General features: G+C 34.1%; 1 protein-coding gene across 2 annotated transcripts in view; it reads left to right on the top strand.

Moving 5' to 3' along the window:
• The window catches only part of LOC130630230 (polyadenylate-binding protein-interacting protein 1-like), a 57,015-nt gene extending 51,188 nt beyond the window's left edge, over positions 1 to 5,827 (top strand). For both annotated transcript variants that reach the window (XM_057443639.1, XM_057443640.1), the window contains 7 exons: positions 642 to 757; positions 857 to 980; positions 2,055 to 2,165; positions 2,645 to 2,751; positions 3,858 to 4,021; positions 4,377 to 4,431; positions 5,205 to 5,827. In XM_057443639.1, coding sequence (XP_057299622.1) covers positions 642 to 757; positions 857 to 980; positions 2,055 to 2,165; positions 2,645 to 2,751; positions 3,858 to 4,021; positions 4,377 to 4,431; positions 5,205 to 5,268 — 741 coding nt within the window. In that variant the 3' untranslated portion in view covers positions 5,269 to 5,827. The remainder of the gene's footprint in view (positions 1 to 641; positions 758 to 856; positions 981 to 2,054; positions 2,166 to 2,644; positions 2,752 to 3,857; positions 4,022 to 4,376; positions 4,432 to 5,204) is intronic.
• Positions 5,828 to 14,783: the final 8,956 nt, after the last annotated feature.

Raw genomic sequence — 14,783 nt, 5'->3', positions numbered from 1 at the left:
CTACCTATAATATCTAGCTAGGATGAAAAGCTATGTAAATTAATTAGATCTTACAGTATAGAATGTAAACTTTTTGGAGGAGCAAGAAACAAGATGTTTGTTGGCTATAGCTAGCTAGCCAACATTAAAGTTGCCATAAATAACACTTAATATAAATAAATATTCATAATGTTTTTCACTCTACCACTACCAATACACTCCCTATACTTTTATCCACTACGATCTTTCCATTATGGCAGTTGAAAATTATAAAAATAAAACCCATATTTGTTGATTAACTAAGGTCAGAACAGCAAGTAAACAACTTTGGCATCCTAAACTAACCTTGTTTTCATGCAATGTTTTGATTTTTCGCCACTATGGCTGATTGTGAAAGCCGATAATGATTTTTTTTACTGAGACAGGATTATTCTATGAGCAAAATGCGGTGATCTAAAAAGAAATTCGAAATGTGATGCTTTACTAGCATAATCTTTCAAGTCAATTTTTCGTTCTGTGCTTATACAAAATGGCTAACATTGGGACTATAAAGCAAAGAATTAGGCACAACCACACTCACAGACATTTTAGAAGCTGGGTGACCACTTTGGAGGCAAGGTTTTTATATAATATGTATACGCAATGTTGTGCATCATTTATAGGCAATCAGTGAACCAAATTTTCGTTATACAGCAGCAAAGCTGTGTCAACATTTTAACATTTCGAAAACACTTGAACTTGAGAATGGTGTGACATTCAGAAAGATTTTTTTTCAAAGGTAAATACTCGATTTTAAAATTGAGAGAAGATTTAATCACATCAATAATGTTTTTTTTTTATTAACTTAGCTTTATTGTTGTTGTTTTTTTCTGTGTAGATGTCAAGGACATTTTTATGATGTGTCGGCTCTAGTTAATAACGATGACATTTACACGGATGAAAATATCTGGAGGATTACAAGTACTGCCATGCTGTTTGGGGAATTGTTTTGCAATATGAAAGTATGTAGTTTAGTTTTTTCTATTATGATTAGGTAAAATAGATTAGCTTGTACACTCTGTATGGAAAGTTAGAGAAAGACCTGTAAAAGTGAGTGTGTCTGTCTCAGTGTCATATTTTACAAGTATTCTTTAAAGCTAGAGTTATGTAATCATGAAGATTTTTTTTTCTATTGTGTGCATAATCATGTATTTCATTTACTTTAAAACAATGGGCAGTCAGTATAAGTCTCACCTTTTAAAAGCTGAAGAATAATACCTTCTACAGAGAACCTGGAAGAAGAAAGATTAACATTTAACATGTTGCAAGAAGCTTGTTGTAACTCTATCTGTTGAGACTCCATAGTTTGTTACCAAGAAGCACAACTCTTATTTTCTTTTAATGTATATAACCTAAGTATAAGAAAGCATTAACAAAGTGCAGTGCAGAGCTTTTTAATAAACAGTCAGGTTACACATGCATAAACTGAAGTACGCTAGAATTCTTAAATTGCATCAAAAACTCTCATACACAATAAGAAAACCCTTGTGGTTTTAACACTCAGGGGTTAAGGATAAGGAAAATTTTTTCTACAGTTTACAAATTTAATTTTTTCTTTTCTTTAATGTCCATAATTTTTTCTAAGTAGATCACAACAGGTTGGGTCTTCCAGTTTTTTAACAATGCTGACAAGTGTGTGACACTCTTGCTCTCAGTTTCTTCTTTTACTGGAGTAGCATCTGTGTTTGTTTTATGTGAAAAAAAATTATGGGTAAATGGAAACAATAGTTTTGTTGGACGCCCTATGCATATTAACATTTTATGAACGGTAAACGATAATTGTCGTTTTTTTATCCCACATGAAAGAAAGACACTAAACCAACAAGTGTAATAATATGGGGTACGATAACTTAATAAAAGTGCTTTATCAATACTTTATCCTAGACAAAGTTTCTTGTTAAAATGTGTGTATACAGGACGTGGAGGCATCTCTTTTCGTTTAACTGGTGTTAAACACGTGTTGTTAAATTTAAAATAGATTTTTATTTTATCATTCGTTTTTTAAAGGTCTTTTATTTTTTTATATATGACGATAGTTGAAAGAAAAACCAATACCAGTGTATATGAATGCCATCATATCACTCGTGAAATTGTTTTTGAAGAATGGGAATGAAAAGCTTGTTGTTTCGCTGACAAAATTATTAAAGGTATGTGTGTACAAGTTATTGTTACGACTCTTTCTTTTAGATATAATTTTATGTGTGTCTTTCGATGTTTAACATTCCTTGCAAATATTCATGTGCAGATTTACCTGTTTTTTATTATCATTAAGCTTAAGGCAGTATTCTCATACTGAAATGAAACTGAGGCAAATTGAAATTTCAACCATCAGCGATATGGCTAACTTCACTTGAGGGCTTTTAAATGACTCTTGTTTACATGGCTTAAATTTACGTAAATCTCACTATGATTACTTTGCACGTTCTTTTTAAACAAGTAAACTTCACTTCCGTCAAAATAAAACTGTGGGATTTTCTTTGAAAACAGGATACATTTTATTTCAGATAAATTTAGGAAGAAATATATATTTTTTTTTAATTTGGCAGGTTAACTAATTGTTGATGACATGGATTTGAAGTTTGTAGAAACTTATTTATACAGTCTCTAAAAACCCACTTTGTTTCAGCTTGTTGGACCTGAAATGGATACCGATAGTCCTAAAGAAAGTGAAGCATTGTTTAATGATGTGAAAGACTTTTATCTGGACAAAACAAAGTCTGGGCACTTGTCTGGGTATGTGTTTTGTACTTAGCTTTATTTTTTTGTGTGTGTCTTGATACATACGCTAAGTAATGAAATTTAGCATGTCTTGATAGAAACAGATAGAAAATTAATTTGATTACGTCGCACAAGCCTAAAATAGGCCATTTTCCCCATTTTACATTTTCCTGTGTTACTTGTAGACTTTGTATCAAAAAATTAATTTGATATAAAAAATAAGTTTTGAGGACGTCGTTGGGATCAAAATTGACGTCATATTTGCCAGAAGGTTTGCTATTTTAACGATACATAAAAACACTTATGTTGTTAAACGTGGTACGTATGTATAATATTGCATTTAAGGATGGTTGGTGTAAGAAAAACAATATAATAACGTCATTGAGATTAGAAATGACGACATTTATGCTAAATCAATATCTCCTTTAAATTTGATCTGAAGTTCATCCCTAGTATACAGTAGTATGAATGTGCTTAGCAACCCGTTTGTAACCACCTATACACACAAGTAATAGATATTTACATAAAACAATCCCCACATTTGTCACCAGCTCCACTAAAAGTTAGGTGGAGTTACAAAATTTCAGCACTCAATCACGTACCAACAAAAAGTTAGGCTGAGTTAAACAGTTGTGTAATAGGGTTAAGGGTATTTACAGTTGAGTAAAAAAACAAAAAACAATTCATTTAACCAACATTTTTCTGTTTTGTTAAAAGTAGCGCTTACTGTTGTAGTCTAAATTGCTAAGAAGTACTGCTGCTGTTAGACATCCTGTTAGAAATGTAAAAATCTGACCAAGTTTTTTTTTATGCAGTTGTTTTAAGCTCTGTTTACATCGAGTTCTCTTCTTGGATATAATATTTGTAAAATCTTTTACAGAAGCTATTTTTTAAAAATGGTGCTATAAATTTTCATTCGTTTTAAAAACACCCCTTAAGTAAATTGCTCAGTAAACATATATAAATAGTAAAATGGCTCGACCTTTTTCTCATCCACGGACCCGGCTATTCGAAAACAGTTGCATGTTGCATATGTAAAAATGTTCTTGACAGCAACCGTGCTTGTAAGGTTTAACTCGAAAGTACTTAAAAAGAATCAATATTTTAATCAAATTTTATAGTGACGTTAAAAAAAATATTTGGCATGTGTACAAACTACATAGTCGCGACTGGGATCGCAAAACAAGCGCACCAACTTCTCCAGCGATCGCATGCACTGTACCGCTACAGTTTGTAATGCCTGATGAGAAGCCACAGAGTAGTGATTCAAGAAGAAGTCCTGTTGGTATGAAAATACTGTTTGTTTCTTATATTGGTGTATTTAAAAGTGTTCCCACGCGAGAAGTGATGATAAACTTTGAAACATAAATATTTTCTTTAAATTTTTTTTTGTTTGTCAAACGTGCATGTTTTGACTGTACTTGACTGTACATAAATTACGTTGTAACAAATCCTGATATTTTAGTAGTAGTATTAGAGCTGTGAAGGGACATGCACTCACACTATAAAGGGGTTAAATTCAGTTCATGGAGAAGACATGCAACAACATGGAGGAAACATAATATCAATTTTAGCCTAAAATTGATATTGATTGTCTCAAACTTTTTTTTGTCGATAATATTTCTATTTCTCTATTTCAGATTGGAACGATTATTATGTTGGTAATGATGACGAATTGGAGTTCTACACAGAAGGGTAAGTTGTCACAAGGGTAGATATTTGAAGCATAGTAAAACTTTTTCCCAAATGTAAAACCAGTTCTCCCTTGACCTTAAATCATGTCTTATAAGTGTTAAAAGTTACTGGAACTGATTTATAGAAACCCAAAAAAATAAAAGATGTTGGTTATGTTGTGTTTCAGGACTGATTTCAATAAAAACGGCATATTGAAACTTTTTGTATATGCCTTACATATTTTTTTATTTTTTTTAAAAATAAAAAAAACAGAATAGCGCCGAGGTTGCTTCTTATAGAAAATTTATTTCTTTTCGTCAGGAAACTGCAAAAGTTTTCGCTTCTTGTTAATGCATTACTTCACAGACTATCCTATGAAATTATAATTCTTTTGTTCACGAAATGTAATGCCATATTTTTATTTTCTAAAGAAAAACAAGTGCAATATTTCCTTTTTTTCAATTGTACTGTGCAAAGAGCTTATATTATTTCTCTGATTGGCTGAAATAACTTGCAAATGGTTATATTTTCTTCCTGATTGGTTGAGTAAACTAATTGTTTTCTTGAAAAACGAGATCTTATTGGGAAATTTGTTCCAAATTTTTTTTCTCGAATGAAAAATAATTTTTATGAAACGGTTTAATTATCCTTTTGTTTGCACATAGGCATTAAAGAGTCATTAAGGAGCTAGCTCTCCCTGCCGCCTGGAATGTCTATAGTTAACCTGTCACTTTAGAGATATTTAAAATTGTTTGTGTACGTGCGTAAAAAATGATTTTTTATCGCATTTATAGATATGAAGATGACGAAGAGTGTGAAGCTTATGAAGAATTTTTGCGAAGTTCCGGACAATTGTAACTATACGTGCCAAATACAAGGCTATATTTCATAAACATCTAATTATGGCGCACTTGTTGTGTTACCAAACGTTGAAACTTTTCGCAAAAAGGTTCATATTTCTTGTTGTCACGTTTTTACTTTGTTCTAATGACTTTATGACTTTTACGATCTATACTTTTAATTCTTTTAGCAACCCTTTTTAGTTTGATATGACATATTAGATTTTTAGTATTTTATTAGATCGTTTGGTCGCATATTTTGATTTTATAGTAAGAGCTTCAATTTGAATTATTTCCCGGTAAGCACTTGTTAATTTCAGCTATTCAAATAATTATCCAGACCAGATTTGTCCGAATCCCATCATCATTCTGCACAATTCTTGTGAAGATTGTGCTTAAACTTCTTTCTGTTTCATTTTTCCGCATAATTTTACGGCTTTTTTTATTATGTTTCGACAACCTTGCTGTAGTTTTGTATATTTTCCACGTTGCATATGTAAGCCGAACATAAAGAGAAAAAGATGTTGTATTTATATTAATTTAAAAGTAAGAAAGCTATTGATGTTGTTATTGTTAAACTCGTTTTTTTTGTTTGTTGTCTCACACGAAGTTACACACGCATTAGAAACGAATTACATCGATTATTTTTACTTTTTTCAGTGCACGCGGAATTCTCTCAGCCAAAATCTGTCTGGGAATAACGAGTCCTTTAGAAACGTTTGAATTTCAAATAACAATGGATGAGCTTGTTTTTTTGCACTTAGAAAAAAGAAAATGAAAAGCACTTCAGACTTGCGGATAGTAAAATTTTTATAGAATTGGAAGGTGTTATTCGAAAATTCGCACATCACAGCAAACTCGTAAGACACATTTCGCCTTTATTTTTAGCTTACGGATTTCATGCCGGCTCATTCGCGTCCCTAGAGCTCTTTGAGATTGAAACAACCTTAAGAGCTCTGGGGTCGAAAATGTGCGCGGCTAGCACGAACGGCATATGACTGAGAGACAAAATACGGCTGCTAATATAAAGACTAGCCAGTTTAATCCACAAGTAAATGTGTGATACAGCGTTGAAAACCAGGTTGAGGGCTCATAAGAGCCGTAAACTGTACCATACATCCGAGTTGAGCGTGTTAGTACAGGTATACAGTATGTCATAGTGTAATTCGCACACAGAATATTGTTTTAGGTATTATATTTCTAAAAATAACTTTCTCGTTATTTTAGGTGAAATAAAAAACACGGTTTACAACCCGCAAAGATAGTCTAGTAATCTTTTTTACTTTGCAGATTAAGTTCCCGTGAAAGTTGAAAAAAAATATTCTGCAACCGTGCTGAGCGCTTAGTACAGGTAAACCGTGTGACACATCGTCTTATAACCCTTTTCTAAAACACTTTGGTTCGCAACTTTTGTTTAAATAAAAACACATGAAGCAGTCCGTCGTTACCCTGTCCAGCTAAAACAATCACTTAGGTTTTTTTATTTTGTGGAATAAATTTTCGTGTAATTCGCGAAATTGATTGCCCAAATAAATAAAATCATCCTAAAGCATGCCGCTATAAAATATCGTTAATCTTGTCTCATCAAAAATTTTGTTAAAGTTAGCTATTTACCTTCCTGCATTTAATATTATTTGAAAGTTCTGTTGTAGGCAACTGTATTTGCAGCCGAACTCTTATATTTGGTTTGTTTAAGATTTAAATTTGGCTACAAACGTGACGTAAAAAAGAAACTAATACAAAGTTTTAGGTGGGTAAGCTAACTAACTATAGCTAACAGAATAAACAGAAAAAATACCCAAAAAGTAGTTAATCGTGTTCTATCACGATTTCAATGAAACTGAAATCGTGATAGAACACGAAAAGCGTTCTTAGAATTTTCAAAAGAAAAATAAAGCAAACAGTCAAGGAACTTTCTACACCATTGAGAGGCTTCAATCTTCTTGCCAATTTTCGGACTGTTTGAAATTTTTCAGGGAAGCGTCGAAATGTTTTAAAAGGAAATTAAAGTGCTTTAGTTTCTGATTGGTCATTTCTCTAAAAATCCGCTCCTGGTTTGTCCTTTGTTTTGAAACAACCGGAACCCGTCCCTGTAATTCCGGGGCCACGACAGGTTTCTCGTCCCTGTGCTAGCGGGCTGGTGTTTCGTGCGCGGTTAACACCGTTACAAACAGACGGACGATGGCTTTTATTATAGAGATTATTCGTTAGCCCGGGGAAAGTCCATGGGATCGCCCGTCCTTTATATATCGTATTTCATGTTTCCGTAACACGACTTTTTTCTCGCGCACACACAAACAGACGAAATACGGCTATTATTAAAGAGACTAGTCGTTAACCCGTGGAAAAATTCACGGGGTCGCCCGTTCTTTATATATCGCATTTCGTGTTTCCGTAACAGGACGTGTCTTTCCAGACAGACGGAATAAGGCTATTATTAGACTAGTCGTTGGATAAATCCATTGATTCGACCGTCTTATTTATATTGCACTTCGTGTTCCGAAACACGACTTATTTCACTCGCACAAAACAGACAGACGAAATATTCAAAAAACCCGACGTCGAAAACTGTGTGACTCGACATTGAACGCCATGTTGAGCGCGTAATAAAAAAAAACGATAAACTGTCACATATCCAGACTCTTTTAGTACAGGTATGCAGTGTGTCGCAAATCGAGTGAAGCACACACAGCATATGGTGATTTAGGCGTAATATTTTTTCCAAAGAATAACGTTCCGCGACTTTGGGTAAAAAACAACACCACATTTTACAACCTAGTGTTCCCCTGTCATAACAAAATCAGCTTGGAATTAGATTCCGTGAAAGTTTAAAAACTAATCTTTCCACTAGGCTGAGCGCATCCGTATAGGCATAACACACTTTTTAAAAAAACTGTATCGAAACTTTGATTTAAATAAAAACACAGGAAGCAACCCAACGTTATCACTGAGCTGAGCGATTAGTACAAGTACACCGAGTCGCACATGCGTATAAGTATAATACCTTTTTTAAAAATAACTTTATCGCATCTTCTGTTTAAATAAAAAACGCAGAAAACAGCCCGTCAGTACCCTCATCCAGTTGAAAAATCTCATCAATTATATTTTGTGGACTACGTTTGGGTAAAATTTGAAAAAAGTTGCTCGATTAAGATTAATAAAATTTAAACTTTCATCAAAATGGCAGTATTAAAAAATATCTGCAACTGCAGCTAGCATAATAGTCGAAATGCATGCTACTTTTACTTTCTAGCCAGAGGTAGCTAAAGAGCTAGCTCTATAGCCACAACCCAAACATAAAAATAAATGACGTTGGCTAGAATAAAGGCTCTTACACCATTTGAATAAAAACTTTAAAGAAATAGAAATAAATAAAGCTAGCTACTACAGCAGTATGTCGTATTATTAAACAACAATGTGCTCACTATTCTGAGTTCAGGAAAAATATGGGAAAGACACAGTTAGCTGTAAAAAACACAAAGAAGCTTTTAACGGCTAATTATACTAGGCGTACCGTCCAATTATCTTGCATCGGCTAACTATACATTCTGTTACAGGCTAATCATCAGTTCACCCTGACTGTTCGGTGGAAGCAACAATAAACTTTTGTCACGTTTCGACAACTCTTCTGCAAAAGACATAAAAATAATCCTGTGCGAATATCTGATAGAAGTTAGCCTCTTTTTCCCATAAGAACAGGATTTGGGTGTCCAGGTGGATACAGGAGAAAGGTTTTTTTTTTGCTGGCTCTTTAAGAAAAAAAGGCACTCTAATCAAATCACTATTTTATGTAGCTAGTCATCTGGATAGCTAAGTAACTTCACTTCATAACTCTTACCTGATAAAATACACAAATTTAAAGAATAGTGTTTAGCTTCCCATGACGAAGTTACAACATACGACCAACCATACCAACAAGGGACGAACAACAAAAATTTTGTCATGGCCGTACACAGAATGTACAAAGAATACGAAGAGTACACAAACTCTGCTCAGATTGGTCATTAAATTGGCAAAGATTAAGATGAAGCATCTTCATTGGCTTTCGCAAAAATAGAAATTTTCTCGAGATTTTAGCCTAGACGCAAACTAAGCAGCGTCCATGCTCTGGGCTGTCTCTATCTATCGATCTCTCTATCTCCCCAGGCGATTTTAAACATTCCGACTTCGCCGGTGGAAATCAAAAAAATAATTTATTATAACTATTGTATTAAGTATTAATTAAATACAAAATATAACTTCATATTTTCTAATCCTGAGAATCTGCAGAAAGTGCCTTGATGTAGATTAAAAACTCTAAGCGATGCGATAAATACACAAGGCGCTATTTCACGTACGCTGTTTCTCGTGTTAGGTAGTGTGAGGCAATGGCTGTAAAGCTCTAAATGTAGTGTCGTCAGCCTATTTGAAGCCATTTACCGATCGTCAATTGACTTATATGGCAAAGCAACTATACATGATTTCGATGGTAATTTAACCTGGTTACCGTCGGAGGGAAATAACAGCAAGCCATTGGGATGGAATCGCAAAGGACGTTGAAACTTTACAGTTTTTGAAAAGATGGTTAACAATAGGCTGTGCAGCATTGCCACGTGTAGTTGAAAATATGTTATTATTTAGGTTTTGTATCACAAATAATAAACCCTTTAAGAAATTTTAATTAGACAGTTTATAAATTCTCTGAATATAATTACCAACTCAGTAGATATCTACCGATTTTACAATCCCAGCAATGATTTGAGAAGCATGGTATGAATTTTTTCAAGAAACTTCAAATTAGAATATTGAAGAAAAGAACGGTGGTGAATGATATATCGTGTGTGTATAAAAATGACGCGATATCAAACAAGGTGTTAAATAAGACGGTGTGGAATTTTTAGCATGGAAGCAGCTATGTATTTGATCGTAGCTCGTAGTGAGTAAAGGGACATGCTTAAGAAGTCTCATTTTCTGGATTTTATTTTAATCCGGAACAAGGTTGGTTATATCAGATGAGTCTTTATTGATTTGTCAAGTCGGTGTGTTTTTTTTCAATTGGCAAAAAGTGTCCCTTTTAAACATGCAAAAATCAGTTTTTTGTCCTAAATTAGACATTTTTGCGTTTTTTTGGAACAAAATTTTGGACAAAGAAGATTCTAGTAACGCTTGAATACATTATTTAATAAGTGGGGCGATTTTGGATTTTATATTCCGTAAAAGTCAATTTCGCGAATTTTTATTTTGGGAAATGACCAAAACTTTCTTTTAAGTTTTTATCTTTAAAATACTGTCTAGCATACCTGAATTTTTGAAATCAGGTCTGACTTTTACAACGGCTGTTTTATCTGTTGTGTGAATTCTCAAATGCACTTGATTATTGTCAATCTCGATTTCGGAAAAGGTTCTACGAACGAGGTTCGTCTTCATTTTTGCTACAAATTATATTTGGAAGACGTTGTATTTTTTGAAATGGAAACTACTTTAAATCATGTAGACGTTTTGTAAATCTATAATAATAGCCGTTGTCTGTCTGTTGGCTGGGCCATGCTATTGTTACTGCTTACACTGCGGCATCATACGCTGTTGAAGTTTCTTTAACACCTGTACCTAACCATATTAAAAAAAACGAAAACGAATCCCTGAATTCAAATATTGTTTCTACCGAATCCCTTAATTCAAATATTGTTTCCACTAAATCCCTGAATTTAAATATTGTCTCTACCGTCAATATTCGATCAAGCCCCTCTTTCGAATAAACCTTACTCTGAAATAATTTCTGAAAAATAAGGGCACATTTTTCTGTCAGTTAGCTATTTTATTAGCCGCTAACTCACAGTCGTTAACCCGTATTTGTTATTTTTAAGCTTAAAAGGTTTCGTGCGCAGTTTACATAACCCACTTATGGCCAACAGACAGACAACGACTATTATTATAGAGACTAGTCGTTAGCCCGTGGAAAACTCCACGGGTTCGCCCGTCCTTTAAATTTACCCGTTGCAACAAAGTGGACAAAAATATATCGCATTTGGTATTGGTGCGCATTTTTAAAATTTCGTGTTTCCGTTAAGACGCGGTTTTCGCGGACACACAGACACAATACGGCTATTTTTAAAGAAACTAGTTGTTAATCCGCGGAAAATCCACGGGTATTCGCCCATCGAAACAAAATCGATAAAATTATATCGCATTTGTTATATAAAGCTTGAATATTTCGTGCGGAATGTTCACTCTCAAGTATCTCTTAAGTATCTATTTATAATTAGTTTGTTAGAACTGAAGATGGCAGGTGATTGAAAAACACGATTAAGTAAACTCCAACGGTATTTAGGTGGAATTGCTATGTTTTTAAAATAATATCCGTATTTTAACTGTTTAAAATAATAGTTTATATTCCTGTGATCTTTCCGCGTTACTGTAGAAACCAGGGGGTTATTAATCGCACCTATAATTATAGTAATCACCCCTGTCTAAGCAAATTTGATTACTTCGTGCCACTTCAAATGTAACCTGGGAAAAAACATTCCATGTCAATGGTAGGATAATTTGCTTAGTTTACTCAATTAACAAAGAATAGAAAAAAGCAAATCTTCAAAATGCGCATATTCTAGGATATTCTTAACGTTTGGTCTAATTCCGTCTTGTAAGTTCTAATATCTTTTTACGTATTAAATAGATACCAATTCGAAATGTACAACAAAATACAAAAAATTGTGTATTTTCTTTTAGCTAGTCAGGTATAAAGAAAACGGCGTGATAAGAAAAAAGATTAATGTATATATCGATATCCGTTTCCGATTGGATGACAATCCTTACGATTACCTTCATTCGTTGATTTATTTTACGTACGACCTGCCATAAAAAACTACAAGCTTGAAGACGAAGCCAAATCCCGCGTGCTGTTTTTATTGCCTTTTATGTCAGCACGTGTGTCTATTGTGAGTTTTATTTATCTATAACGTTGCTCGCGAAATAGAAATGGAAAATCATGTAGATAGAAAGCCTTTATTTTAAGAATAGTGCACAATCTAGTCTCAGGGGATTGTCGCCTTGTTGGCAGCTGTTATAGGAATAAGACTACTCAGCCCGAAATCGTTAGATTACCTGCAAGCCTGTTGAAGATTCGATGGGAGCATCTTTTTTCGTACATAATTCCAGCATTTCTATTTTGTGAATCTTTGGCCACCTGCCAGCATGAAGTAATAAGATTTTCCTGGACAATGGCGTTTTCTAATACAAAACCCCTACTTTTTAAATTGGCTCACAGAGAAACAGCGAGTATTACAACATGATACAGTTGATCACAATGATTTTTGATTTTTTTGATTTTTTTTTAATAAAAATATTTTTTAATAATACATGATATCTTAATTAAATATTATGGCATTTGTAAATACATGTAAAAATGTTTAAATTTAAACTTTCGCTTGAAATCGTTTATTTGGGAAGAGGTTTAATCGAAGATTCAATTTCATTGTCATTTGTAACGCTCTTTACGATTGATCTAGATCCTCTCAAGCACGTCGACGTACTGCTTATTAAAGCAAAATTAATTTTTTTTCAAATACAATTCGTTACGACAGATTGTTGTAAATTACGTTTCCAGTAGTGTTGGTTCCACTCCTACATCATTACAAACCTCCTTTATTAACTGTGCAGTGATATCCCGTACTTCATTGCGGTGCAAGCTGACAAGAATGTTGACAAGAACAAGACATTTAATGTTGAATTGTAAAATTGCAACCACACACACACATTGCAGGCAAACCAGGAATTGCCCAACTATACCTTAAACGGATGTTGTCCCATAATTTTTCTTTATTCAAGAGATAATTTGACTTGCTAACTGGAATGACAGTTAACCAAGCATAACTACCAGATTCACAAGATAACTCGTTGGATCTAAGTTAAGCATCACTCAATGCAGCTCGTAAATCATCAAGCTTTATTTTGTGAAACATTTCCTTGCACATTCGAATTTCTGATTTTATTTTTCGTACATTGTCCTTTGGTTACAAAATTGGTGCACAGGTTGATGACATTTTCAGTGAGTTTAGCAGTAACTTCTCTGGAGTCATTGTACACTGCTGTGGAGATTTCAGTTAAAATGTTTATTCCCAATCCTCCAAAACTTAAGGGCAGGGATAAGAGCTTGCGTTCAGAAGCCGAAAAACATCTCCACCAGTGATTGCTGGAATAAACTCTATGCTAACACCTTTTCGATTGGTTCATGATAGTTTTCTACGTTCTCTATCGTCCGCAGAATGTAGTTAAATTTGTGCTGAAAGCCATTGATATAAGCAGAATATGGTGCTTGTGGGTGAATTTCTGCAACTTTTGGTAGTAGTTTTAGTTAAGTAGAAGATACAATCCCTTTACCAAATTTATCCATGTAACATACATCTCCTAAAGCAGTCCCAAGATGTTTTGTTCCAACTGTTGTAATCTTAATTTCACTTCCTTCAAATATATTATTGGCTTCATCCAAGACGGATTCTTTAACAATCAGATAAGACTTGATTGGTTTAGGGTAATACCCATATTTTGGACCATTTAGATTAAGTTTGTTCCACGATAACTTTAATGATATCCACTCTCCTGCACCTGTTAAATCATCTGCAAACGCTACAGATTTTACATTTCCATGAAACTCACGCAATTCATTAATCAATGGTGTCAACCCTACTGCATATGTCCCCATAGCAGTCGGATCACCTTGTGTCGTTCCTTCTTGAGATTTCAATTCTCTTCCACCAATAACAAACAATCTTGCAGTAACAACATAACAATTATAAACAAACGTGGAGATTGATAGACATAAATACTCAATGTTATGAAGTAAAGCCTCCCTGTTGGTCGAGTTAAAGGCGTTATCAGCATCAACCAATAACACAGCTTCTGTTTCAGAATTCTTGAAGATGTCGTGCATTGCATGTATTACCGCTTTATAGCCAGCATCTTGTCCTTCGCACAACTAAGGGAGCCTACAGAGATCATTACGTCTTCTTTAACCACTTCCATCACCACCCTTCCAGCTATTCTTTGTAATGCCTTTCATACACCAATTGGTCTCAACCCCGGATTTTTATCGGGGGGTATAAGTCTGCTGGCAATTAAAGCTTCGAGCAACGTGGTGTTGTTAATCTGATCAACTTCCACCTTTTGAACACAAATCTTTTTCATAGTTTCAGCAAAAGCTCTTCTTAAATCAACATTTACTGTGCCATATTGATTAGATGGAAGTATCTTGCGCCACCCATCAGCATCTAATCCTGATGGTCCAGAGCCTCCTTTAGTTCGTAAGGCAGCCTTTTTTACCATTTCCTCATCAATGACATCGTAAATCACTGAATGCACTCTTGCTTTTTCTCCGTGTATTAATATATCTGCATCTGCTTCTTTGGGTTTCGCATGCTTTTGGTGAATCAATTTCAGGGTTTTGTCGTCGAGCGGAATCACAATAATTATTTGCGTATTTTTGTTTAAAAAAACCGCTTTTATTAGAAGCATGAGTTAGAGTTCAATCCTTAGAGAAATTTTTGAAACTGCAAACCGCAA

Source organism: Hydractinia symbiolongicarpus, chromosome 2 (assembly GCF_029227915.1).
Source record: "Hydractinia symbiolongicarpus strain clone_291-10 chromosome 2, HSymV2.1, whole genome shotgun sequence".
NCBI classification, from domain to species: domain Eukaryota; kingdom Metazoa; phylum Cnidaria; class Hydrozoa; order Anthoathecata; family Hydractiniidae; genus Hydractinia; species Hydractinia symbiolongicarpus.
This window is presented reverse-complemented; position numbering and strand designations above follow the sequence as displayed.